The sequence below is a fragment of the Macadamia integrifolia genome, chromosome 11 (assembly GCF_013358625.1).
Source record: "Macadamia integrifolia cultivar HAES 741 chromosome 11, SCU_Mint_v3, whole genome shotgun sequence".
Lineage (NCBI taxonomy): Eukaryota > Viridiplantae > Streptophyta > Magnoliopsida > Proteales > Proteaceae > Macadamia > Macadamia integrifolia.
The window spans coordinates 30,589,682-30,617,411 of NC_056567.1; the positions used below are offsets into that span (position 1 = coordinate 30,589,682).

Genomic DNA, 27,730 nt, shown 5'->3' on the forward strand with positions numbered 1-27,730 from the left:
AAAAATCTATTAAAATTTAATGATCTTGGGCACTAATTACAATGACATAAAATCCAATCTCATCATCAGAGAACTGGCCCAGAAACTCCAATTTACACTTTGGGAAAGAATCTTCCATTGTACACATTTTCCTCCATGTGAAACCTATCAAAATTTTCATTCTAAACAATATGATTCAAAAGAAATATGAAATTTAAAAAATAAAAAATAAACACCAAACTCTATTCACATGACCAGCAGCTGGTCAGCAACCAATTTTCTATGTTAGTTCCTGAATATAGCTTGAATTTATTGTCATATGATGCCTTTACTTGCTAGCTAATCATCCAGTTGAAGAGAACTATTTCAATCACCTTGGGCTACTGGAACCAGCAACTCCTCTGAACCCTCTGCAAAAAGATTTGGAGCTGCCTCCTGAAACCCATGATTCCCAGGAATTTCTCTAGCTAAAGAGTAAATAATTAGTTGGCAATATCTTAACTCTCAGTTGACAAAAGAATCTGTATCACACCATAAACAGGTATTTCAAGTCCTCCACTGTAAGGCGAGTCTGGCGACTTCCAGTCTCATCCTCGCCAAATGCAGATGCTACCATCTCTCTCTTCTTTTGCTGTAAAACACCAGTATTTCTTACATGAGTGCCCACAGGTAAGGAGAAACAGGAAGTGGCATATTTGAGATGTTAGAGGCAGAAGTAGGAAAAGATCGGTAACTGATGCACACTGCTCAAACATCATGATCTTCACAACTCCTTTACCCGGGACATAAAAAGCATAATATGAAGAGTAGACACTGATGCACACAAATACACATATACCTAGCTCATATTATGCACGTCTTTCCCAGTTGAGAACCTTTGAATGAAAAAAAACAACCTGGATACTCCAATTCACATAAAGCTTGATTAAATCCCTTCTACATTGACTATTGCTCATTTTTGAGTTGGCTCTTTTGCTGCCAATCCTAAACAACATCTATTTTTTAAAGTTCTCGAGCCCTTTTAAGGACAAAGGGTTGGGTGAGGAACTATAAATATCCCACCCCAACCTCATTAGAAACCAATTTTGACCCAAATGAAACACACACACACACACACACACACAGGGAAAAGGGAAGAGTAGGTTCTTTAACGCTTTGAGAGTGAGGATTACAGGTGTACCTTGAGATTAAGGTTATAGCACCTTGTTCAAGGTGTCCAGTTTGATTATCAGAGAGGGTTGAACACTTTTAGATCTTGTAATTCTCTAATCACTGTGTGAAGCCACCATGCCATACATGATCTATACCATGCATTCAAAATTCTACATGACCATTACTTGAATGTGAATTCTATCTTCATTTCAATAAATTGTTAAAATTTTCACTTCTCTTCCAAGAAAACCTCACCTCAACAATTGATATTCACTATACTTTACTGTAATTCAGTTCAATGCAAATTCTTACGGTAAAAGTAGCTATTAATAATTACTACATAAACTGATATTTATAGTATGTATGATTCTTATATTGAAATGTTTCTCCACACCAATGTGCATAGAGGGTATCTCTACACCAGCACCCAAATTTTTGCCTTTTGGAAGGTGAAGTGGCAATTTTAATCATATGGATACCTAGGTAATGGTGTAAATTGGGGACACCATCAAAAGTCAAACCCAGATTCAATAATATTCCTTCCCATCTATGTCATTCCACCCGCTCCACACTTACAATTTTCAAGGGAAGTCTTCAATTTCTCATGCTTTATTTTTCTACTTGGCAAACTCCTTTGTATTGAAACTCGATGTGTGAGCAGGAGACTTTGGGGCTACCTGTCCCCAAAATTCCATCCTTATCCAATGTGTCATATGGCATAACTTGGGTAGCTGGTGTAGAGAGTATCTACACCTGCTACACCCGCTGGTGTAGAGAACCCCTTTTTAGTTATGATTGTGAAGTTTCTATTCTGCGTCGTAGTAGGAGTTAATTGTAGTTGGGTAGATTGTGGCAACAATAAGTTCAAAGTTCAATTTTGCAGAGCAAGCAAGAGAAAACAAGTCAAAAATGAGTTACCCATTATAACCTAAAAATATTTGTAGGCAGAACTGGAATAATTTTTACCATTTCCTACCATGAGGATTGAAATGCCAAAACAGACCAGAGATTATCTTCTATTTTATGGGCTGGAAGATTTAAGTAGTCTATAAAACCTATAATCAAACAAGAATGGGTCCATCAACCCTTTTTACATAAGCCGAGATAACAGGCAGCAAGCAACCCCCTTACTGGAAAGCCTCCAGGACAAGGGGGCAAGCAGTCAACTATCAACTCATGATATCCACAATGATCAATCGATCTATGTCCTTGCCAGTTAAATAAGTAGATCAATATATCAAGGGGAAAGAAAGGCAGGAACTATTCCTGCAAAAAACAAGGAAAGTAGAGTCCCAGTAGTATTAACTAACTTGTTTTCTTTTCCTTTCTTTTCCCAAGCTGTATTAGGATTAGTTATTAGGAGTCTTAATCATTAGCAAATTGAAGTCCTAGATTTAGTCTTTTAGGGCTTTAGGGCACTTGTGAAATTGAAAAGTTGCCTATTATGGCCTATATATAGGCCTGTTGTTCAAATTTCTAATTCATTTTGTGGAATGTGGGCTGTCAAGCTGCTGGACTCACAGCAGGCAACCATCAACTCACAATACTCACAATGATCAATGGATCTATGTGCCTTGCCAGTTAATAAGTAGATAAATATATCAAGGGGCAAGAAAGGAAGGGACTATTACTTCCAAAAACAAGGGAAAGTTGAGTCCCAATCGTATTAATTAAGCTTGTTTTCTTTTCTTTTCTTTTCTTTTCCCAAGATGTATTAGGGTTAGTCTTTTAGGGCACTTGTGAATTTGAAAAGTTGCCTATTGCGGCCTATATATACTCTTGTTGTTCAAATTTCTAATTCATTTTGTGGAATGTGGGCTGTCAATAGGCTGGACCAAGGATGGGGCCAAGCAAATTCATTTCTGAGAATCGTTATCAGTTGATGTGATGCAGATAAGTCACTTAATGGGCTTATTTTATGGTAAATAAGCCTTGGGTTGGTTATGTGTTAGGCCTTTAATCCCATAGGTTTTATTTGTAATAGGCCACTTTAATGGGCATAAAATATGGATAGAAAGTAGGAAAACGAGATTTAATTCATTAGTTTAATTAGAGTCCTGTTTTGAATCTATTTTCTTTGTTATTTCAGTTTCCTAGTCGGTTTAGGTTTTCCAATTAGTTAAGGATTTGGTTAGGCCTTTCCTTTTTAGCGTTTGAGTCTATTTTGAGTCTTCTATATAAATTTGTAAGGGGTTACAGCATTGAACACGAATTTATTAATGAAATTGTAGCTTTGTGCTCTCAAAATTCTGAGAAAGATTTCTTCAACAGCTGAAATAGCTTTGGGTGAGAGGCCCAAGCTGAGATAGCCATCCCACCATATACTATCCCACTCACATCTATCCCATCTCAATCCTTCTTTTCTTATTTATTCTTTCATCATCTTCTTCATCCAACAAGTAAGTATTGTTCTTCAATTTTTCCTTGGATTTCTTCAAGTCTTCCAAAAATTTGGATATCAAACGTTTTTCGGATTAAGCAATTCAGCCATCCAATCGAACTCAAATTGTGACCAGCCATTCAAGAAACCTAATTTGGAGATCGATTCAAATTTGGGCCCTTTCTGATGGCTTGATCTTGAGATATTTGCAAAATACCAACTCTGCCCTTCCCTTCTCAAGATCTGGAAAAAGTTATTGTTATGTGTTCAAATAGTTACTGTTTTGCTTCAGTTTGTTGATTTAAGTTAACTCTTGAAATTTACTAGAAATCCTACCTGGGATTGGATCACTTGTGATTCGATCTTACATTATGATGCTCTGAAATCAGATTGATCCAACAGTTCTAGACAACCTGATCATTGTTCAGAAAGTCAAATATCCAATTGTCTTCTTATAGAGTTGTTAAAGGTGTCCCCTAGGCACTGCTTAGACATCCATGCTCTTTCTTGGGTCCAAGGCAAATTACAACACACCTTGTTGACGAGTTTACAATGATTTATGTTCACTGCTTTGTTTTTTGACGAATATGCTTATATATCAAAACCTTATGTTAGTTTTTTCGAATTAGGTCATTATTAGCATTATATCATATTGCATTGATATGGCTTCTACATCACATATAAGCCTTATTATAAATTATCATTGATATATTACATATGGTCATTATACTGCACGCCTCGTTACACAAAATATATATATATATACTGCATGCCTGGGGTGCCTTGTCGCCTAGTTGCCTTGACAAATATGGTATTAATATGCTAACAAAAATTCTTTACAATTCTACCCAAAAAATATCCTCGACCAAAAAAAAAAAAAAAGTATGTGTTCATAGACTGCTATGTAAACAAATATGGAAAAAATAACCCAACAGGCCAACAGTCATGTAAGTAATGGTGAAATATGATATAACATTTGCTACAATATGATATGTGATTTATATACATAGAATATAATATTTGCTACTTTATGATATATGTGATGTATATAATCTTATGTATTAACTATTACAGTTGCTAAGACACCATGGTGTGCCAAGGGACTAGCCACATGCCAGGTTGCCTAGGGGTCTCGCCTACATGGGGCAAGGGGCTTAGGCAAGTGCCATAGTTCTTTTAATGATGGGTATTAGTGATAAATACATGTGTAATAAGGTGATGTAATAAAAATAACAGTTAGGATGTAAATAAGACAAACTTCAAGGACTTAAGTATTAAAACATCTGCAAGTCTAATAATACTCGCTGAAAAAGCCTAACCAGAATTTTTGTTGGTCCAAAATTAGATGTTTGAGATGAGGAAACAGTCACTGCTGAGCACTGGCAATGACTTGCAGCAGCGACCAGGTGTGCACATTCATTTTCCTCCACCTCCTCTCCTTCTTTCTTATTTTCCTTTTACTTTTTACTTTTTATTTGTATTTTATTTTTTTCCTTTCTAAGTGACCAAAACACCTTGGAACAAAGCAAACAGACATCCTCAGCATCAGGGAGCACTTTGCCACTATGTTATCGATTTTAATCCAATTTGAATCTCAACAACGTTTAAATCCACCTGATCTGCCCCCTGTCCAATAAATAAATGGATCTATCTTACTCGATCCAGATCTTAAACAGAGCAGATTCTACCTATTTTCAAATCCACTAGATATGGACTGTATTCTTATGATGCACGGGTTAAGGATCTGAACCACTGACAGCCCTAACGAACTGGTTCTGTTTCTGCGTTAAGATAATGGTCCAACAAAAGTTTGATGGCCAGGCCCCTTATTTCTCCTCCTTCTTCGCACTTTTGTTCAGAATCAATTGGTGCTTCTGAGTAGGCCCCGTGTAATTTGTGGGGCAATCCCTTCAGTCCTTCATCATCTTGCCACAGAAGCTTGATCAAATAATCTCAATCTGGTATACAGTATGAATCTCAACTCACCGAGTCACCGGAGAACCACATCAGCAACAGCCAATGAAACACTGTGGTTTTCCCAATTTATCAAACTAAGCAGCGATGATATTTCAAATCTAGGGAAATTATCTATTATCAAGATAAAGCAATCAACTGTTGGACATCATTTCTTCAGTTAAATACTTGGTTATTAAAATTGCAACAGATGTCATAACTTTTCCCACTGTGATACCTGCAGCAGTTGCCTGTAAAATTTAAATGATTACAACACAGCATTTGCAAGAGCGGAAATGCATAGTCTGCAGTAGCTGGGAAATTTTGAGAATATCATAGTTTGTCTCACAAATAAAATAAGACAAAACAAAGAGAAGATGATTCAGAATGTCCTACCAGGAAAAAAATGATGATTCAGTGGCCAAGAAGCTAAAACTTCGAGTTTTAAAATTCTAAATTAAACAAGAGATTTAAAAGAAAAATCAACAAAATGAGAATGCATTAGGACATACCTGGAGGGCTAATATGCGATCTTCAACTGTATCTTTCACAGTCAACCGCAAAACTGTAACAGGACGAGTCTGTCCAATTCGATGTGCTCTATCAATTGCTTGATCTTCTGTTGTAGGATTCCACCATAGGTCCAGAAGAAGAACATGACAAGCTGCAACCATGTTCAGTCCAAGACTCGCAGCTTTCAAAGACATAATCATAACACACACCTAGAACAAAGAATGAAGCGTCACATTTAGGAAGTAGTTCTCTCTTAAACTAATCCTGACAAATGCAAGAAAGCCAAGGCAATGTAGAATTTAAAACCAAACCTCAGGATGGGTGTTAAAATCCTTCACAGCTTTATCTCTAGCAACAATAGACATTGTCCCATCAAGCCTCCTATACTGTATGGAAGAACTTTTAAGACGAGCTTCAAGCAAATCCAACATTCTCGTCCACTGGGAGAAGACAATTGCTTTTTCTGCTACTTTCATATTTGAATCATTTCTACCTTTTTCCACATTGATATTTCTTCTGCCAGGCGTATCCTCAAATGATCCACCTGAATGAGAAACATGTCCATTTTCTGGATAGCTGGCAACCTCACTTGATTTCAACAGGTCATCTTTTGCGGGACAATTCTGTGGTTTTGACAATGATTGTAAGACCTCTAAAGCAGCTTTAATTTTGGAGGAATCTGAGGGCAGGCCCTCAGAAAATGGCTCAAGTTTCTCAACAAGTTCAGAGCCAGAATTTTCAGGAGAACATTCCTGACCAAGTTGTTCAGATTGAGAACTTTTTAGCGTGGCTCTGGAAAATACAGATGTTACACTGAGTTGGACTTTGCAGTCTGCCGCAGGGCACAGGTTGTCATCACCTGTCAGGTGCTCACAGATACATTGACTGCAGAAGACATGACCACAGATCGTAACAACAGCATCTTCAGGAGGGTCCTTCATATAAAAAGGGTAAAATTTCAACAATCAGCAACCTCATCAACCCAAGATCCAACAGAATGAAACCTTCAGTTTGAATCATGGCAGCAGCAAGTATCTCTAACATGCAGACAACTAATAATAAAGTACTGGTGCAATACTATAGATCAAAATCAAAGGTTAACTAATCGGTGCTTGACTGCTTGTATGTGCATCATAAGTCAATGAACAGAGCTTTGATGTCCAGTGAGGCAGTTTACAAAGAAAAGATGTCAGGTACAAGCAACCATCACCATACAGAACAAGGACACAGACACATGACAGTTGGACACAACAAATGTAAGATGTTGAAGTGACACATTATGTGTATGGTAATTATCTTCTCCAGCCAATAGGAGCAACTACAATTAGTTTTATTCATTGCCTCTCCACCCCATCCTCGTTGTCTCTCTTTTTTTAAGGGAAAAAGAAGTGTAGGCATCTGGTAGCATGGAGACACGTATTGCTGACCAACAAACTTGACAAGGCCATAAAATTATATATGATGCACTGATGCACAGTTCATAAAAGGAAAAAATTAAGTGGCCATGACCCTTTCCCAGGTGGACATGCAGCAGACCTCCATCTTCAGCCATGTACAAGGTATGGAAAGACCTATTGATGTTATGATGTAGTCAGGCCCTCTGTTAGTTAAAACAGGAACGGCAAAAAAACATTGTTCGGTACGGGCATGTTTTAAACGGATCAAAACGTGAACGGGACGGTCAAAAATACGGTCAAATACGGTAAAAACGGGAAAAAATAAAAAACGGACGATACGTGTTTTAAACGTTTATATTTAAATAATACGGTGTCAAAAAAAGGGCAATATATAGACATAAATTGGCATAATAATTCTCTAAATACCTAGATAACAATAAAAAAAAAATAGCCCCGTTTTAAACGTTTCTATTTTAAAACGTTTATATTTTTCAAAATCCGTTTTTTTACTGTCAAAAAAACGGGACGGCGTTTAAAACGGCAAAAAAACTTTCAATAGCCCCGTTCCCGTTTTTTACCGAATTTCTGTGAAAAATTCGGCAAACGGCGTTTAAAACGGCAAAAAAACGGGACGCCGTTTTAAACGCGTTTTAAACGCGAATTAACTAACTAGGGTCAGGCCCCCAATGGCTTCTTAATTTTTGGTTTTGGGCTTTTATTTTGTAACTTGGTTGGACTTTCATTACTTTATTTGGGGCATGGTCTGAGATCGTAACGTGTTTTAGTAATAGGCAGGGGCCTGGTATAGTAGTATTATGGATCTCTAAAAACAAGTATTTAGATTTTCTAGGTTATTCGATTAGTAAATATCGTGAATTCTTGGGAATTTCTATTAGGCGTCGGAGTCTAATTTAGTATTTCAGATTGATTATGAAAGAGTTCATTAGGAAAGCAGAGATTGATCACTAGTTTAGAAATAGGGATGAAATCTAAAGTTATTATGAATGAAATGGTTCATAGTTTTGCAGTGGAGAAAAGGTATCTCATCAAAGGGGTTGATGTTCAACATTAACTGTTCTTGGTGAACAAGTTCTTTATTGATTCTTCTTCTTTCTGTTTCAGCTGTCGTTGCTAGTGTAATTCTACAAATCTAGCATACGGCAAGGTAGGATCTTACCCTTGAATTCAGCTGTTGTTGCTAGGGTTCTTCTACAAATCTTGCATACGACAAGGTAGGATCTTACCCTTGAATAGTTAGCAGTTCTGGTCTACCTTTCTTCTAAATTTCATGTCTTAGCTGCTGGTTACAGAATGAGTGAAATTCAAAACTCAAAGTTTTGATCTGGCAAATGATATACTGTGCAATCACTGGCCTGTTTCATTCAAAATTCACTGTTTGATTGTCAAGTCAATTGGTTTCTTGCAAGTCTTTCTCTGAACCTGAACCGAACTCAGGTTATTTCTTCAATCGCATCCTTTATTTCTCAAGAGAAATCACTTTTGCTGCTCCTGCCCGGACAGAATAATTCAAAAAATTATAGGACAGAAAATTTACATTAAGGTTACAAGGTTTGCATGAACAAGCAGTTTCTTTAACTGATCCTTCACCTGTAATGATTTAATTTATCACAAAAAAGGCCATAAAAGTACTCATATAGGTAGAATGGCATGAAAACTCATCAGAAAATTTCAAGTTTAAGAATATCTGCAATTCAGTCAGTTTATAAACATTGAATCCTCATGTGTGAAATCATGTAGAAACAGCCTTTCCGCAAAGCGGGGTAAGGCTGCGTACATTATCACCCTCCCCAGACCCCCCACAGTGGCGGGAGCCTCTTGCACTAGGTATGCCCTTTAATATGTGAAAATGTGAAATCATTAACACCCATTTTATCATTAAACACACAAATCCAATACAAAAGAAGAACATATAAGAGAACATACGAACAAGAAATAAGAGTAACCACATACATTGCAGATGCCACAGATTGCCAAACAAGCTTCCAAACATTTCAAAAGATTCATCTGTTTATCCCTAGGAAGTTTCTTTGCCATCTCTCTAGAGGATCTCCAAACGGAATTAGAATCATATCCCTTAACAAGAAGAGGATGGTCACAAGCTTGACGAAGGCGCAAAAGCATGAATAAAATATTAACATAGTTCTGTCTAACAGTCCCAGCAGCTGCATAAACCTGATGGATAGACAAACATTAGAGCCCTAAAATTCCCAATGCCATGATAACACAGAGAGTATTTTTTAAAACCTCAACATTTCATTCATATTTAATAGAGTACAGAGTGCAGACAAGAAGGGAAAAACGAATCTATTTTAAAATAAAAATCCAACTCACTAAACCCCTTACCTTAAATTGGGCACGTGAATCAGCCTCAAGTCTGGAGTAAAATTCTCGCTCCTCCTTAGAGAAATCGACCTTCTTTAATTCTATTGATTTTGGGGGCAAGTTAATAATTGGTTGCCCATCAATAAGGGTTCCTATACAAAACAATCACCAAGAATCAGAAAAACTTCACAGGTTAGGTTTCTGCTGGCATAGCCTACTACTTGCAAATCAACAGTTGGCAGGATTAAATTAGTCAAGAACAAAAACAGATTAATTGCCATGCATAAAGCTACAGAGCCTGTATCCAGAAGGGCTAAAAGTGGAGAACAAAACATTGGTAAAATGAGCAACCGGAATATCAAGATAAGAGAGAGAGAGAGAGCAAATTACAGCATGTCCAACTCAAAAAATGATGAACCTGAGAAAGAGACCAAGTAAGCCCTATCCACTTCAATGTTCTATAGAAATCCAAAAAAGGCATATATGAAAGTTAACAAAACACTTGATAACAACCATAAGTAACAAAAATAACAATTTTTGCTGGAAAATCAAGTGGACGAAACAAAAATATAAACTATAATAGGTCACACACAATCTATATTTAGGTGGTTTGAAATAGCTCAGGTGGACTTGTCACCCCATACATCATGACACGAACCTAAAGCACTTCTGAAACAAAATCCTACCTGAATAAGTCGTTTCCAAACAGGAGAAAAAAATCTCCCAGATATCGGAAAATCCTCAAGGAATTAGATTATAAAAGAGAACCATTAAAGGGAATCTATGTGACTATAGGAGATATATTTTTCTTCACCAGGGCAAAGGTGAAATAGGATACAACTGCCAATAATTCAGTCCTTTAATCATAGAAGCATGTCATAATCAAAATTTCCAAGACCAAAAATTATCCAGTTTGGATAGTGAATAAACTGTACGTTACTAATAAACAAAGTAATAAGGACAAGGACATCAGCTTACAGGGAAGAGGTGCCACTCCCAGATCCCACAAATTGGTGTCACTTACAGATGCACAGTGATGGCAGTGGCTGAGGCATTTTCCCCATTGAACAGACATAAGGAGACATGGAGACCCAGACCAGGGAAAAATAGCCCAAAGCTCATGCTTCTGAGCTCAAGTTTGGGTCCATTTGGAGGTCCATTGGTTGCAAGTAATGGAAGTCGATTACTGTTAAGATAGCTGGGTTAAAGTCCTTACTCCTTAAGTTAGTTTCAGGTTAGCAACTTAGCAATAAGTTTGAGTCCTTGTGTGAGTTGGTTTTTTAAGATTTTTGAGAATGTAAATGCATGTAATCTCTCCTACTGAATTTTCAGAGTTTTGGGAGTTCATAAAAGTTCATTGTTTGGCAGCTTAGTTGTGTGTGACCATTGTGACTTGCTCGTCATCCTTTATCTCTGATCTTCTACTATGACTCTGCAACCTCTGATCATCTTATTTCTATTCTAGGTGGTTCTTCCCTTAAAATCATTTTTTTTTCCTTTTGTTCTTCCATTCCATCGCATTCTTTCCCATAGGCCATACCCTGTGTTTCTGACTATCTATTAGCTTATCATTTTTTATCCTTCTACTAAAATACTTCAAGTTTTAGTCTGAAACTTAGTAGTCCATCTCCTAATATCATTCTTCACTGAATCCTGTCATTAGTTCTAGGTTTGACACATCCTACCATAAGCCTCTAATGTCCGTGCTTTGTTTTCCCTTATTTCTTGACCAGTTTCATCGCACCATAAAATTCCTTAGAGAAATTCAAAATTTTCTCTTGAGTTGTGGGGTCCACATAGCTGATAGCTGAATTTTCATCCTATTTGGACTATTGTTGAGACTTGGAGAGAGATCATACAACTGTAATTTACCCTGTTCTGGTTATTAATGCTGGAACCTTACCATCATGAGGTTGAAAACAAATTTCTATTTTTCAGCAAATGAGGACAGATTAACTTCTTATTTGTTTCTCTCCACACAATTTCCTTTCTAAAACACCCCTATCCTGCATTTTAATTCCTGAAAATTCCATTCCTAAAGTCTATTTAACGACCCATCCTAGATTCTGTTTGAAATTCCCTGAAACGACCAAAGTGAATCATAATTACAGAATTTCTTGCTCTACCTTCTTTGTCCTGGTAATTGGAAAACTGCCACTCAAATTGCACTGAGGATTAAAAATCTTCTAACTCTACTGGATCAAGTTTTGGGAGACCACATACAAACAGTTTTACCATCATTGAAAAAATAAATGCAATACCAGACGCAAAACGAAAACTTATCCACAATGTCACCTTTTGTGCGACGTAGCATTATTGTTTTCAGGACCGCTTGTAGCTTCTTGTAGCCGGTTGTTGGATGCTTAGTAACTGGTACCTTAATCATTGAGCAGAATGATTTGTAGACAGCATATGGATCATATCTGAGGAATCTGAAGTAGCTATAAAGATCGTCAACAGCATTCTGGATAGGCGTACCAGACAAGCACCACCTCCTTTTGGCTCGAAGTCCCCAGCAGGCTCTTGCCACTCGAGTTCTGTGATTTTTAATGCTCTGCGCTTCATCCAATATTACCCTAAACCATCCAACCCTTGCAAGAGGGCGAGAAACAGATTCAAGCAACTCACCATCAGTTCCTTTCTTATACTTCAGACCTTTTTTATCAGAACTTGGAGGATATTTCCGCTTTCTACCAGACAGTCCCATATGTGGTATACCATGAAGTTCATTCTTCCCTTTCTCATCATCATCCTTGTCCATAGGAGACTGCTTTGGAACCTCCATGCTTACAATGGAATATGTTGTTAGCACGACATCATACTTAGCCAGCTCATAAGGATCTTTTGTTCTATTGGTTCCATGGTATACTAGAACAGAAAGATTAGCTTTACTTGTGACCTTATTATGCAGTTCCTCAGCCCATTGCCTAAGGACACTTGTAGGGCATACAACCAATGTCCCCGCAGAGGGCCTTCCCTTCACTGGAAAACAAGAATTGTCACTATTGATTGTCATTTTTGAAGTACCACAACCAGGTTCTCCATCTTGCTTCATTCCATCAAGCTGAGGACTGCCATTATCATCCTCATCCAAGTTCAAAGCTTCAGAATCTCCCTGTTTGATAGGCACAGAACTCATTTTGGAGGCTGGAGATCTTTCCTTAAGTATAAGTGCAATTGTTGATATCGTTTTTCCCAATCCCTGCCAGACAATGGATATATAAGTCCATATCTCTATATAAGGCATCCTGAAAATGGACAAACTTGGTACTGATTTACATTGCTGAATTTCTATATAAAATTTTGAAAAATAATAAAACTAAAATACAGGATAACCAACCTGATCATCAGCGAGAATTCCTCCAGAGCAGTGTAAACTGGCTGTCTCTTTTTGCGCCATCCATGACAAGGCAATTTTCTGCCCAAAAGTTTAGTTAAAATTTGGTTGGAAAGCATAAAGTAAGACTTGAGAAATAATAGGAGAAATCATGTGATTATGATTTCTCGTCATGCAAGTAATAGAGCTATGCATATGAAACAAACAATAGAGTAAATGACATTATCATCATCATCATTATTTTTTACAGCTATTCGAACCATTCTATTTGGTTGCTTGTAAGCATACAATATACACCTAATTTTGCAGTCCATTCAGTCACAATTGCCTAGGCCTAGGGCCGTCACCCATTTACAAGCCTTAACTGATCCTCTTTCAGAGGGCAAGGCTGGGATTTTCACACCATTTATCCTAAACATCTAACGTAAGGGATTATACTATTTAATTAAATGGGTCGGGTAAGGTAAGAGTCTCACCTTGGACATTATCCGCTTCCCCGTCAAGATAGGGATAGCCTAGTTCATAAATCCATAAGCAATCATATCTAATCTACCCAAATACTCTTCAAATATTTAGCTCACCCCACATCCCATATTCCATTCAAAGTTCCAACAAAAATATTTCTTCATTACTTTACCTGCCTTACCTGTTCACATGCCAGGTAATGCAACTTCTTACCCAGGTAAATCTTTCACCCAATCCTATAGGGCAAGCCCTTGGCACTTGGAGCGTGCAGGTAAAGCTATTACCCGACCCTAATGTACACCGGTTGACAGCCTTACAACTGCACAATTGGACTAATTCTTGGAATATTTCTGACCAGACCCAATGAAAGGAATCTTAGGCATTTGCAAAGGCAATGGGTTGGTTCCATTTATAGAGACTGACAACAATCCTAGAAAGAACTTTCAGGTTTCCCCAATTAGAAAGAATCAGAAAATGAAGCCAAACCTGATGCCTCAAGAGGGGAACTGCCAAAACACCATCAGGTGGACTAGCTTCTGATTTTGGCTGAGCAAGATCCTGCAAGGCATTTTAACCTTAGTTACAACAACACCAATTAGAAACAAGCAGCTTGTCTCTGAATGTGTAACAAAAAAAAAACTGCTGCACAACCATTAAGAATAGTGGATATTGCAGTAAAGTAATTCAGGAACCTCGATGGACAATATCATAGTGAAAAAATATCATTTAAAAAAGAATCCAAAAAGGAAACAAAATAAAGCAGTATATCTGAATCCAGTCCAAGACTCCATCAGTGATTTATGGAGTGAAATAGGGAAACAATAAAACCACACTGATAAGGGGGGGCCCTTACCATCTCAAAAGATGATATCTGTACTTCGCAGATTGACTGCCCAAAAATGGAAAGCAGATCCTTTGGCAGCCATATCAAATATTTGAAATTCATTTTCAACTGCTTAAGTGCAATTCAAACAAGCTGCTTTGGAAAGTAATATGATCGATTTGGATGCTGTGCAACCACCCAAACAAATAAATTTTTTTAAGATAGGCAAGGAGGGAAAATAGTGTGTCCAAAAAGTTATGCAAAAATGACTTCTCTTACCTCTTCGTACCGAATATGCTTACCCAACAAAGATTATAAATGACCTCTCTCATCTCTTTGCTTTTTCTGGTTTACTCAGAATTTCAGATCAGCCTAGCAACAAGTTATGGCCATCCCTAAAACTTAATAATCCTTACAAGTTACAACCATTCACCGGAAGACAATATTAAATTAGCGACGCGTCAAATATAAGGTGAGAAGAATTTTTTAATACCACATATCATTTCTCTTACTGTTATATTATAAATTAAAAAGGAGCAACAAAAAGGTGAGATAAAAGACAATACATTATACAAAGTCACTCTCATAAAACCTCTGAGCACATCTCTAATTTTGAAAACTAGTATGAATATTACCTTTCAAATCACAAACTTTATAATGCAGTTAAATTTCCTCTTGAACATAGTTGTCACGGCATTTAGGTGACCAAGGTATTGGAAGGGGCCTGGATGTCAAGGTGACACCAATAAGGCGCCTGGACACCAAGGCGGCACCTAAACTACTATGATCTTGAACCATGTTGATTTAACTAGTAACATGTCACTTTTTTATATACAAGTGCTTTAAAGTACTTCCACAAATATTTCAGGTTGTAACTCGTAAGAGAGACAATTTTACTCGTATAAGTGGTCTTAGGGAGCTTTGTAGTGTTTTTTTTCTTTTTTTCCTAACGTTTGTCTTCCACATACCTTAGTGGCACCATATCCATCAAAGTACACAGATAATCCAGTTACTGCCACAATATACTAATAATTAGTATTTTCTATTCCTACCATAATGTTTTTAGTGATTTGCTATTTGTATAGGAAGCATGATTCGAACTTTAAAAAACAAAGAGTTGAAAAAAATATCTAAACATGTCATAGGAGCAGCAATCATAGAATACTTTGCATACGTATCCCCAAAACTGCAGTTGCAACTTGCAAGGAACAATAATTAAACTAAGTTGACAAAGATCACCTGCAATGCAACCCGAAATGTTAATCTTTCATCATTTTCCTTCAGCCTCATGCTCCCTGTTCCTGAATAATGAAGAGAGTCATTATAGGTTGAGCGTTGTGAAGTAACAAGGGACTTTCCATGCACCGATGATGGACGTGGACATACAGGGGCACTGATGTCTTCAAGTATAAAAATATCAGCATCATCAGCATCGACATGCATCCTGTGCCTTGAGGGATTATTATGAATAGCTTCATTAGTGTGTTTTAGAGAATGACAACTAGAGACCCCAGATGAAAGTGCTTTATCATTTCTTTCTTCCTTTATGCATACTGTATGATTCTTATTTGAGGGCAATGATTGAAAATCAGAAACAACAAATTTCCTTGAGGTAAGACCAACAATAGTTCCAACATCAATTTTGGCGGCAGAATCTGTACCAATTGAGGAAGCATACCCAGCAGCAACATCAATTCCTTCTGCAGAACAACCCATGCTCTTAGATACCTGTAGCTGATCATCTTTTTCATCCTTTACATGAACCTCTTCCTTCTTACTTGACATGAATGACTGAATATGTGGCAATGATTTACTTGAAGAATTCTCCAGAAAAGCTCCATCATTAGCATTAGAAGACGGGTTCCCAACAACTAGTGATGAATAAGTACTAGCTTCACATTTAAACTGGCAGCTATTTGCATCAGCCAAATCCATCAAAGGTACTGTTGAAGCAGAGAACTTGGTTGTTCCTTCCTGTGTTCCCAAATGTACCTCACTACTTAGCCATATATTCTGAGTCTGAAGCCTGTGCTCTTCTGCTTCATTCTTTATGGAACTCGTATTCTCTCCATTGCTCGACATAAATGGCACATTAAGAGAATCAGGTATGCATTGCATTGAGGTATCAGTTAAAGCAGCAATGTTTTTAACACTGGTGCTTGAGTCAGTACAAACAGGTGTTGGAGAATAATGATAACTAGCTTCACTTATTTTGTCAGAAACCTGATTGCTGTTGAGCTCAGTAAGAAGTTCATTAGGTAAAAATATGTCATCCATGAAGGATATCTCTACAGGAGATGTGCATAGATTTCTTTCCAATTCTCCAAAGTCTACAGTGCTACTCCCACACATAGAACTAAACTTTGAAAAGTTCAAATCCGACTTGTCCACCATCATGAGATGTGAAGTACCTGTAAATTGTAACAGACATGAGCTGGCCCATCCAATTTCAGCTTCAAAGCATATACATTAGCAGTAAATTGTAATATTATGCTAAATATCAAACTCAAAAGAATCATAATTGTTGGCATACTAGCAGCCTTACATACCGTTAGAGTGAAAATATCCTCCCTCATGCCTGCACTCATTGCCAAATTCGGTCTTTAAGTGAGCAAGATTCACATGGTTCATACAATCAGGAATGTGATCATGATCACCTACAGAAAAGTTAAATCCAGTGGTACAATACGGTAGCTGGTTTGCAATTTCTTTATTATTTATGCTGCTATGGACTGGAGCATTTACAGAACCTCCAACTCTCTCCCCAGAGTAAGTGTCACATTCTGAAAACGGCAGCTGTAACCAGTCTGCAAGACTTAATGAGCAGCTATGTACAGGGGAACCAATCTGAAGTGGTGTTTCCAGATTCCCATGATCAAATGCGATACAAGAATTACTGGGTGACTCAAACAAGAGTTCTGACTCCATCCCCATCTTAGCATCTGAAGGCCCTGAGCTTGATGAAGGATAGCCTTTGGAGGATCCAGGTACCTGACATCCTGTTGGAGGGTCTCCCTCATACTCTTGGTTACCTATGAGAAGTAAAAAAAATTTGCCAAAAAAGTAAGAAACTATTGATACCAGGAAACTGAACATCACATATCATGGTCAATGGAGTTTTATCCAGATGTTAATGACTCGTCCCTTCTTTAAATAAATAAATAATAATAAAAAAAAAAAAGAGAAACCCAGTGCACAAGGCTCCCACTACTGCAGGGTCTAAGAGGGACAAATGTATGCAGCCCTACCCCCTGCTTCGCAGGAGAGGCTGTTTCCAAATAATATTTAAAGATCACAGTTTCAACTTAAAGAAACAGAATGAAGGATTCAGTAGTCCATAACCAATTTAATTACCATTTTCAGGACGGAAAGCTGGCTCATGTTCGACTACAACAGAATCTGACACACCTTGGAATACATTGTTACACGACAAATCTTCTGAACTATTCTGTGAACCAGATAAACATTAATCAAAACCAGTGAACTGAAATTGTTTTAAAAAGCTAAACAAGAAGAAGATAGATAAATGAGGATAACTTTATATGTAACAAGAACAAATCTTAGCAGATATGCGACACCAATTATATATCAACTCTAAAGGCCAATTTGGATTTATTTTTTTGGGTGGGGGGGGGGGGGTTAAAATTTGGCACTTTATCGCAAACATCTTTTCGATGAATTCCAAATTAAAGATAGTTTTGCAATCTGTACACAGTTAAGTTGTACAACATCATCAACATTATTCTGTCCTGTAAATAGGACTGTTGCTCAATGTCTCCATGTAAGGTTTTACATGTTGTTCTATATCTATGTTTTGGCCAATTCTTCTGGATGATATTGACATATCAGAAATGGAAACTTTCACTTCCAGGCACCCAGGGTGATCTATGAAACGGTGCAATCCGGGGTCCAAAAACCCAGTTCTGTTCGCTTATAGGCCCACCCCAACTAATATCAACTCACTCAAGCAAATTAGTGGCAGAACTGTAAGAAATCTGAAAATTCAAAGTCCTTAAAGGAAGAGTAAAATAAAACCAGTGGCAGAATATTAATTAATTTCAAAAGGGAGGGAGGAAACTGGAATGTAAAAACATAAGGGGAATAAATGAGTATGACTTGTAAAGAAAGGGCCTTCCTTGCAAATAATATAAAATAGAGCTTTAATAGCAATAAGAAGAAGAGTTATTCTTCTTCAACCTTACAACAAAGGCATAACCAGCAGTGTACTGTTTTGATTTCAGAGGAGATTTCTCTCCCATACATACAAGCAACAGTCAAGTGGAAACTGACAGAGAAGAACAGTAACACTCTTTATTTTCTTTACCCTGTTTGCCTTCTATAAAGCCTCCCAAAGGAAGACCAAGGCATACGGCAATCCGCTCCTAGTCACATAAATAGACACTGCTCCACAAATGAAGTTGAAGCTTCTTTTTAGTGGCCTCAAGTACACTCTTCTGATAGCTGGCCATCAAATGCAGATAATATCTCTGAATAGATACCAGCTCAATCCTCTCAGTTCAACATATACTATTCAACTATTCCCTCGTTGCATGTCCACTTGATTTCTCTCAAAAAACTTCCCTCTCAAACAGATCAACTCTGCCCCTAACTGAAATAAAGCCCACTTCTCTTAGTTATATCTTCAGGCCTTCCCAATGTAATCAGAAGTACGGAACATTACATGTGCCTAAATTATGCTCTACCTGAGGCCTATAACAGAATCATGCTTCATTCTATGTTAATCATTGCATGCGACTGCGAGAGCAGATGGAATCTTCTAGCTATTCACTTCATAGATGGTTAATGATCGGATTTAAAAGGCACAAAAACTTCATAATTGGGATATATATATATATATATATGTACCCTGTCGAATAGAGAAACTTCAAATACTGTACCTGCCGGACAATGACATGCACAACAAAGTCGAGTCTGATATAGCAATCAAACAATGTGATGGCTGGAGAGTGTAGACTGAATTTGACTTTTCTTTGTCTCTTGACAAGTCTATAATCTTCTTTGCTCTCCCCGGATCTCCAGAATCCTTGTAGAGAGACCCCGCAACTATATAAATATATATATATAGGGCAAGAGAGCCCTGTCTGCTTGCATGGCCACTGGGAGGCCGCACAGAAGCATCTGGGTGGGGGGGGGGGGAGCAGCGCTGTCTATATATATGCATGGAGCATGAGAATCTAGTCAACAATTGCAGTAAACCCTCTGACCCCATGGATCCAATATGCCTATGCTATGCACTCTCGAAATGCCATATATAGCATCTTGGAAATCATACATTCTCAAATACAAACTGGGTGTCGTTAAGCATCAGATTATACCCTCTGATGACCTTGTGTTAGGAATGTAAGATGCTAACATGCCTATTCCCTGGATATATTTCTCCCTGGTTTCAAACATCCATGCATGTCTAATTGCAGGAACCACCCTCCAATACAGAACTGATGATCCAGCAACAGGGAAAAGAAGAACAAGGTACACTTCCCTTGCTTCATAGTCTCACTAGGAGTTCAAGTCAGCCTGATATTAGGGTTAAAATTAAGTCTCTCTTTTATTATTTTCTGAAGTCATAACCGGAGATTTGGGGTCCTAGAGTTGTTAGGAAAGATGGTTGGGTTTCAGCTTCAGGATTATGATTTAAATTTAGAGTCCTAGTTTGATTAGTAGTGTCTTTTAAGAGGGCAATAGGTCTGGTTAAAGTAATAATTGGAATTTCCACCTAGATTAGGATTGTGTTTTGAGTCTATTGCTTAGTCTATAAATAGATGTAAAGGCCTCTGGCCCAACTCACAATTTCTATTATTATCAAAGTACATTTTTCCAGTAATATCCACTGCTGTGGAGTCTCAAAGGCCCTTGGTGGACTCCGGGTATTGGGAAGGTGGACAACTTGTTTTCCCTTCCTATTCAATTTTCTGCTTACTACTCTCTTTCCTAGTTTTTCTGTTTCCAAGCTCTATTTTGTAATTTTTCTACTACAGGTGCTACCCTGTTTTTGTGCTAACTTTCTTCCATCTTCTTGTCATAATTCTTTCATCTTAGCTCAGTATATTCTCAAATTTCAAGAATAAGTTTCTGTTATAATATTCTAAGGAATTAGGTGTTTAGTTGCTAGTTTTATTTCCAAATTTTCTGACTTTAGCAACCTGTCCTGCTTTCCTAATAGAGCTAGGACTGTCCAGTCGCCCCCTACAATTGGCCTCAGATTACCGAGAAATTTTACTGGCCAATAGCCTGGTTAAGGTCATTCGACCTGATTTCTAGGCTTATCAAATTAGTCCTAGGCTAGCTATTAATTCTCTCATATTTTGTTCTGGATTTTTGGTTTCTAAATCTGTTCTGTTAGTTTCCCTCCTTTTTTTTTTTTCTTTTTTTTTTCCTGATCTTCCTGAGGTGGAGATCCACTTCGCAGATCCTTCTCTTGAGTCCTTTACTTTGAGTTTGGGAGATCAGATGTGACACCAACTGAATGTGAATTTCTATTTCAAAGCCAGGCGACAAAAGAGGGCCAAAGAAAGTCCACAGAAATTTCCAAGTCCAAACTTGATGAATGTCCCAAATAGCTATCCGATGATAATTGGATGTACCTGATAAGATTTGTTCACAGCCACATAACATCTGATGGGAATTATGCTGCCCATTGAGACTTTTTTGAGATCAATGAGACCTTAATGGTTAAATATGAGCCTTTTCATACCACTGAGGCCCAGTTGGGAGCTTCATGGTTCCTCAGGTGTCTATTTGCAGGGCGCTAAATTGTCAATGGGATTTAGTTTTCGTGCTATCATGTTTTATGTCTAATAATATTTATCAGATATTGCAGCCAGTAAGAATCCTAAATACTCTCTTTTTCTCTTCCTCCTTTCCTTAATTACTGAATATTCCAGCAACTTTTCTTCATGAAATCTTAGCAGGCCAGCCTTTAGTGATTAGACAACCCAAATCCTTCTATAGACTGCCTTTTCCCCTTTCCAAATCAAAGCCATAGCAACAATAGCCTCAACCTTAGCCCGCAGCCATCCTTAAGCCCTAGGGTTCCTAGCTGTAATGTAGAGATTTCATTATTTATAGTAAGCTTTGATTCTGACCTTTTGATTATGGTTTCCATACCCTATTTATTGTTAGACAGCAGCCATTCGTCCACTACTTGGATTGCTGCCAAAATACCACACCCCTTACTATGGAGAACAAGGAAATAATTCTTGGTATTTCCTCCTCCCCTATTCCCTCCTTTTCTTTCCAAACCCAATTCCCACAACTTTTAAAATCCATAGCTTAGCAATCTCCATGTGGTTACTAAGGGTCTCATTGGTATAATTTTTGTTTTTATTTTTCTGACACGTAAACGTTTTTGTGTGTGTTTGGTATCATTAATGGACCCTATTTCTATTTTTATAAAAATCAATAGAATACAAAATCCAAAATGAGGTCAAGGCCTTATTTTGTATTCTGGCCAAAATTTATTTTTGGCTATTTGTGCGGAAACTTTAATGAGCACGTGCTCATAAGTCTCAAAGTCGAAGGGTAGAAGCATCATTTTCTCCTTTAATTAAAACAGATGTACCTGTTGGTGTACGATGTCTTATATTCCGTCACAGTTTAATCCAGGGAGTATTTGTGCAGCTCCTCGACAGGCAGGACGGGGGTCCCGTTAGTCGGTTAGCGGGCCGTGGGGATTGCAAGAGGCCCCCTCATAGCAGGGGGTGTAGGGGGCGCAGCCGCCTGCTCGAATTTTTTATTTGAGGGCATAGTTGTCATGGCGTCGCCTAGGCGTCGTCAAGGCGGCGATTTGGCGTCCTGGCTGAAAAAGAAGTTCATGGCAGTGCTACGATTTACGTGACTCACAAATGGCGGTCACCATTGGCTGATAGGCGTCGCCATGGCACCGCCGTGGACGCCAAGTCATGCCTGATTCACTAGGCGGTCGATTTTTTGTAAATTGCAGGGTGATTTTGATAGGGCTATGTTGATTTTTGATATCTGATGTTACTTAATGTTGGTTTTATATGTTATAGGGTATATATCATAGGCCTGTAGCATGCTAAATAACTTTAGAAAATAGGGAAAATAAAAAAGTACCATACTAAATAACTTTAGAAAATAGGGAAAATAAAAAATGACACATGGGCGATTTGACCGCCATGGCAATGCCATAACAGGCGATTCATCGCCAAATCGATTAGCCACCCCTCCACCGCCTTGGATCGATTTGACGCCGTGACAACTATGTTTGAGGGCAGTTGTGTGCTTTCCGGATTAGGGTTTTTAGCTATATATTTGTAGCGAAGGTTTCTTTCCCTGTAATGTAAGCAATACTGAGAGGTGTGAGGAACGAGCGTTGTAACCCTATTCTCCATTGATAGTGAAGCAGGATCTCATCTCACCAGGGACGTAGGCAATCTTGTTGAACCTCGTAAATCTATGCGCATTGTTTGTTCTTGTTTTTCCATTATCTTCTGCATCGTTTTAGGGTTGCGTTTCTACAGCACTGACCCTTTTCTTCTTCTTATTAATCTTCCTACAACTCCACCTGCCCCTCAGCGTGTTGACGAAGATGCGTATCTAGCTATTCCAATTCATTTCTCTTCTATTCTTCCAAGCCTGCTACTGAGAAAACAGCTGATCAAATCACAGACATCGAAGTTTCTGCAGTTCACCTACCACCTAGGAGACCTCACCCTTCCATCACCCCATAACCCACCGCTCCATTGCCCTTCCCGCAACAGCACACTTCCTTGCCCCCAACCCAAACTCCTTGCACTGACCCATGACCGCATCTGCCCCTCTGCCACCACCAGCAATGGTAGGAACACACCACCAGAACCTACACTGCTCAAGTCCACTGCCACTGCCACTGCCCACCTCCGCCCCACTGGTTGCAATCACTAACCTAAAAAAACAAAAAAAACAAAAAACAAACAAAAACAAAAACAAAAACAAAAACAAAAAACAAAACAAAACAAAAAACAAAACAAAACAAAACAAAACAAAAAAATTTGCAGGGTAGCTGCAGTCGCAGCCGACCCGCAAGTGCAGTTGCCATTTCCTATGCGTTTAGTGATGGATCTTTTTACCAACCACCACTGATTTCTTCTCCCAAGAGTTGGATCGATCGGAACATGGTTTCACAAGTCAGTTCAAAAGCCTGTATCTGTAGCGATCCAAATAAATTTCAACTTGGCTTGGGTTGTTGAGGTAAGTTGTTTCATGGTTCTTCTGAATCTTTTAGTTTTGACATGTGCACCATGGTGAAGGATTAAGGTATATTGAATCTGAATCCCAATGGATATGAAAGGAAGACGTACTCTGTTCGGTTTTTTATTGGAAATGGAGAAACGAAAATCAAAGGACGATGGGTAGAGATAGAATCCATCATCCACCACTTAAAATTATTTACACTTGCCAAATGGTTTCTCATTTTATTCTATATTATGTCTTGTAGTTACCAAACAGTTTTCACATTTTGATAAAAAAAAAAAACGATTAGTAATAGATCATAAACAAAAACAAAAACGATACCAAAGAGACTCTTAAGATTCCTCTGGTCCACATGTGAAGAGGTACATCCCCACCCATAGAACCATAAGAATATGAATTGTTTATCAATGCCACTTTCCAGCTTTAATGGCTAAATAATTAAATTTACTAATTCTTCCTCTAATTGAGCAAGGAATGGAGACCCCAATTCACCTAAAAAAGGGTTTCATGATAGGAAGCTCTGTTTTAGATGAGCCTTGCAAGCAATCAAGACCATTGGATAGGTTAAGGAATCTATTAATTGCACGCAAGTCAAATTACCAGCCCCATGCCTCGATCATATGGCTCTTCGTGCATTTGAATTTTAGGCCAAAATAGCCAAAAGAATGGATTATTTTTTCCAGGAAGCTGAATATTTTTCAAATGAAATTTGACACAACAGTACTAAGGGCAGAGCTCACCTTCATCTGTTTTCCAGATGCCATTGAAACAGCCACATGATAGATATGGTGGAGCATGGCAAGATAGCTATTCCCAAATTATGAGTACCAGCAAGATAAATATAGTGTAATTGTACAATCAGGCATACAAAACTCCTTTATGAATTGCACGGTACTAAATCATGTTGGGGGTTTTGGCCCATTACATTTTTTAAGAATTCTTACAGCAATTCATAATTACATTGTAGAAGTATTATAAGAAGCACAATAAGCTTTTCTACCATCATCTGTTTATAAAAGAAATGACACAAACAATTGGTCGAATACTTGTCAAAGGTCTCTAAAATCAGGTATTATCCACCACTGGATCTGAGAATTCAAGCTGCGTAGTCAAAAACATTAAGGAATTTAAATAGCAGCAAAAAAACAAAAAGACCAGAAAGAATTATCATATGTTTTCAGGCTTACATGCTTTCAAGTTTGTAACAGCAAAAAACTGTGCCAATCTTGAAGTGTACTAAGTGCAAGCGAATTCATATATATGAAATAATGGTATGTTATATTAAAATTTTTAGTCCTATAATACAAAAAATTATAGGAGTAATATGATTCTGATTGAAGGAGTTACAGGAGCTAGGGGCAGGCCTCAAATGCGTAGTTTGGGTCTTGTACCAAGTATGACCTCAGACAGAGCCCATTGGAGAGCAAAGATCCATGTAGCTGACCCATTTAGCTTGGATTCCCTGACTTGTTGGGCTGTGTCTTTTTCCTCTTACTTTCATCTTTCATCTCTCACTTTTCATTTTGTATTCTTCATCTTTTATCTGTCATGTTGTATTTTTCATTTCTCATCTCTCCTTCCCCCCCCCCCCAACACAACAACAACCCCTTCTTCTGTTTAGAGTTCAGTTTTCCTTAATTTTGTTATTTGGATCCACTGACCTCATTAAGTTGGAATAAGGCTTAGTTTTTTGTTGTTGTTGCTATAATACAAAAAAAAAATTCATTGATGAGAGCGCATCTTTATTAACTCAAGTACTCCACCGCTAGTCACTCATATACCATTAATTGTTAAAGGAGATCTTATTTTCCCCTCCCCCTAGTCTCTAAACAATTTCTCTTCTTCCGCAAGGACCAGGTGGGTGAGAAGACACTAAACAATACACTAAATTCGGGACAGGTGAAAGCAGCTATCTCAATTCCAATAAAAAACCAGTGAAACAGAACTGATCGTACCTGCGACAAGTCAAGCTGCGGATCAGAACTCTCTCCAAGAATGGCGAATAGTTTATCGATCTCAATTGCAAAACTGTCCGAGTTGTTGTCGTCTGCAAATTCATCACCAACTGGGAGAAAATCTTCAAACCAATTCGAATTCGAAGTCAACATCAGTAAATACCATGGGAAAGCAGTAGCTCTCCCAAACCTCTCAAACCCTAGTTCCACAGTTCAAGAAACCGAATCTTCAAACCAAAACGATGCAAACTAACATTCCCAAATCCTTCAAACGATCAAGAAATTGCAACCCACATTTAATATAACACAGGTTTAAGAAGAGTTCAGCTTCGTATTAATTCTTGAAGGGATTCACGGAAATTTCGCAGCTATTCCATTGATGCGACTTTTATCCTTTTCTTCGTTTTAGATCGCAAAGTAAGGAATAGGAAAGTGAGAAGAGGAAGAAAGGAAACCAACGTGCGCGATCAAGCGACGACGATGGTTGGAAATTTGGAAGACTCTATTTCACTTTATACAGCTTTACTTCTTTTAAATTTGTTTCCATTTTTCTCCTTCTCCTTTTCAAAGTGGGACTCCGATATAGGCAATGAGGCATATAGGAATTAATGAGGAGGAGCTCAGTGGATGTCGGTTATGTTTTTTTAGTCAGTTTTTTGTCTACGCGGTATTGTCTTTTCGTTCCATGTTCCAACTATCGTAGAAGTTACTAATTAGAGGGGAAAAGGAATGGCAATATTATTATTCTATTATAAGTTTCCAAGCAATTGCTTCGTGCTGTTGATTTTTTCAAAAAGGCAGAAAGTACGTTACCCTCTAGAAGTGTACGCTAGATAAAATGGTACAAAGGCAACTGATCGTGTTAAACACGAAGCTATGCGAAATTACCATCATCTTCTAGTAAAATAAAAATTTCATTAATGTTCTTTAACCATAACAAGAGGCAGCGATTGATAGGGGTGAAATAGGGTCGGATTTCTTAAAACCCAAATCCGTTCCTAGGTCCTCAAAATTCAATCCAAGCCCAACCCAACCCTGTCAGGTTCATACCAACCCAACCCAGCCCTAATTGATTCTACCAGGGCAAGTTTGGGTTGGCTTGGGTTGGCTTGGGTTGGATTGACCCTAACTTTTGCAATAGTTTAATTAACCTTGAATGATATGTTTTTGTCATTCATATCATATATATTAAAGAATTATAAAAAAAATGAAATACCAATAGGAACCTTAAATTTTAATATAAAAATTCAGGGTTAAATTTCAGGCCGATTTGGGTCGAGCTAAGGCCTCAATCTGAGCCCAACCCAACCTTGACCTAAGATTGGGGTTTTTCAACCCTAACCCTCCCTCATGGTCAAAACAACTTGACCCAAGTCTTGTTCGGGTTCAGGGCGGGCCAGGGTGAGTTCAGGTTGTCAAGGCCAAGCTTTCACCCCTAGTGATCAGATTGTCACACCACCAGCTTGAGAAGGAGATCTAAAACAAACCAATAGAGTCGCCTTTTTATTGAGACCTACTTTTTTGCTAGTTGAAACTTTTAGCTCCAATTTCTATTTATGTGTTACAAATAATTCTACTGTATATGAGCTATGTATGGAATACGTATCGATATACTATGAGGGTTGTCTTAAGTTCTGAAAATGCTTTATTCTCAATTTTTATTATGTCTTCGATCTTATTTTGGATATATGAATATTACCTTCAGACATACTTATGAGAATTATTTATTGGAGTGCACCTTAAATAATTTGAGAATTGTTTTATCTTAGCGATGAAGATGTATGGTCAACCCGGTTGCATATATATATGGGACGTTTAAATACCTTAAGGAGATTATATATATATATATATATATACAACTCAACTTTACATAGATTGGTAAATTACTATCCTCAATTCAGTAGATCAAATCCAAGAAGTAAGTTAATTTTTTATTTTATAAGTATATATTATAATATATTATTGTTACCGTAAAGGTCTTATACGGTTATACCTATTGGCTGAACTCTATTAGTTACAAATCATTGAAGAACACCAAAGGAAAGAGGTTCATGACGGAAAAAAAAGATATAAAAGTAAATAAAAATAATAGAGCAATTAGTTTATGCAACTTACTGTATAATATCATAACTGCAACCATTCCTTTTCCATTTCATATATCTCTTCCTAGCAGTCAATATTGTAGTTGGAAGATAAAGATATTAACAATGCCACTATTGC

At 37.8% G+C, this 27,730-nt stretch overlaps 1 protein-coding gene across 1 annotated transcript; it reads right to left on the reverse strand.

Moving 5' to 3' along the window:
* Positions 1-26,055, reverse strand: LOC122093520 (helicase-like transcription factor CHR28). The gene is made up of 12 exons (XM_042663865.1): positions 25,511-26,055; positions 17,697-17,790; positions 16,892-17,374; positions 15,582-16,753; positions 14,006-14,077; positions 13,058-13,135; positions 12,013-12,919; positions 9,739-9,869; positions 9,346-9,567; positions 6,289-6,912; positions 5,977-6,186; positions 1-610 (listed from the first exon to the last, which is right to left on the reverse strand). The coding sequence occupies exons 1-12, from the start codon at positions 25,661-25,663 to the stop codon at positions 506-508; spliced, it is 4,251 nt and encodes a 1,416-aa protein (XP_042519799.1). The 5' UTR covers positions 25,664-26,055; the 3' UTR covers positions 1-505.
* Between the last annotated feature and the right edge of the window lie 1,675 nt (positions 26,056-27,730).

Bases quoted from the DNA above. Each gene is read 5' to 3' on its own strand.
- LOC122093520 (XM_042663865.1), bottom strand. From the start codon at position 25,663: ATGTTGACTTCGAATTCGAATTGGTTTGAAGATTTTCTCCCAGTTGGT. The intron at 17,375-17,696 runs GTAATTAAATTG...TACTTCTCATAG, and splicing joins AGCTTTCCGTCCTGAAAATG to GTAACCAAGAGTATGAGGGA. The intron at 13,136-14,005 runs GTTTGGCTTCAT...ACTTTTGGGCAG, and splicing joins TTCCCCTCTTGAGGCATCAG to AAAATTGCCTTGTCATGGAT.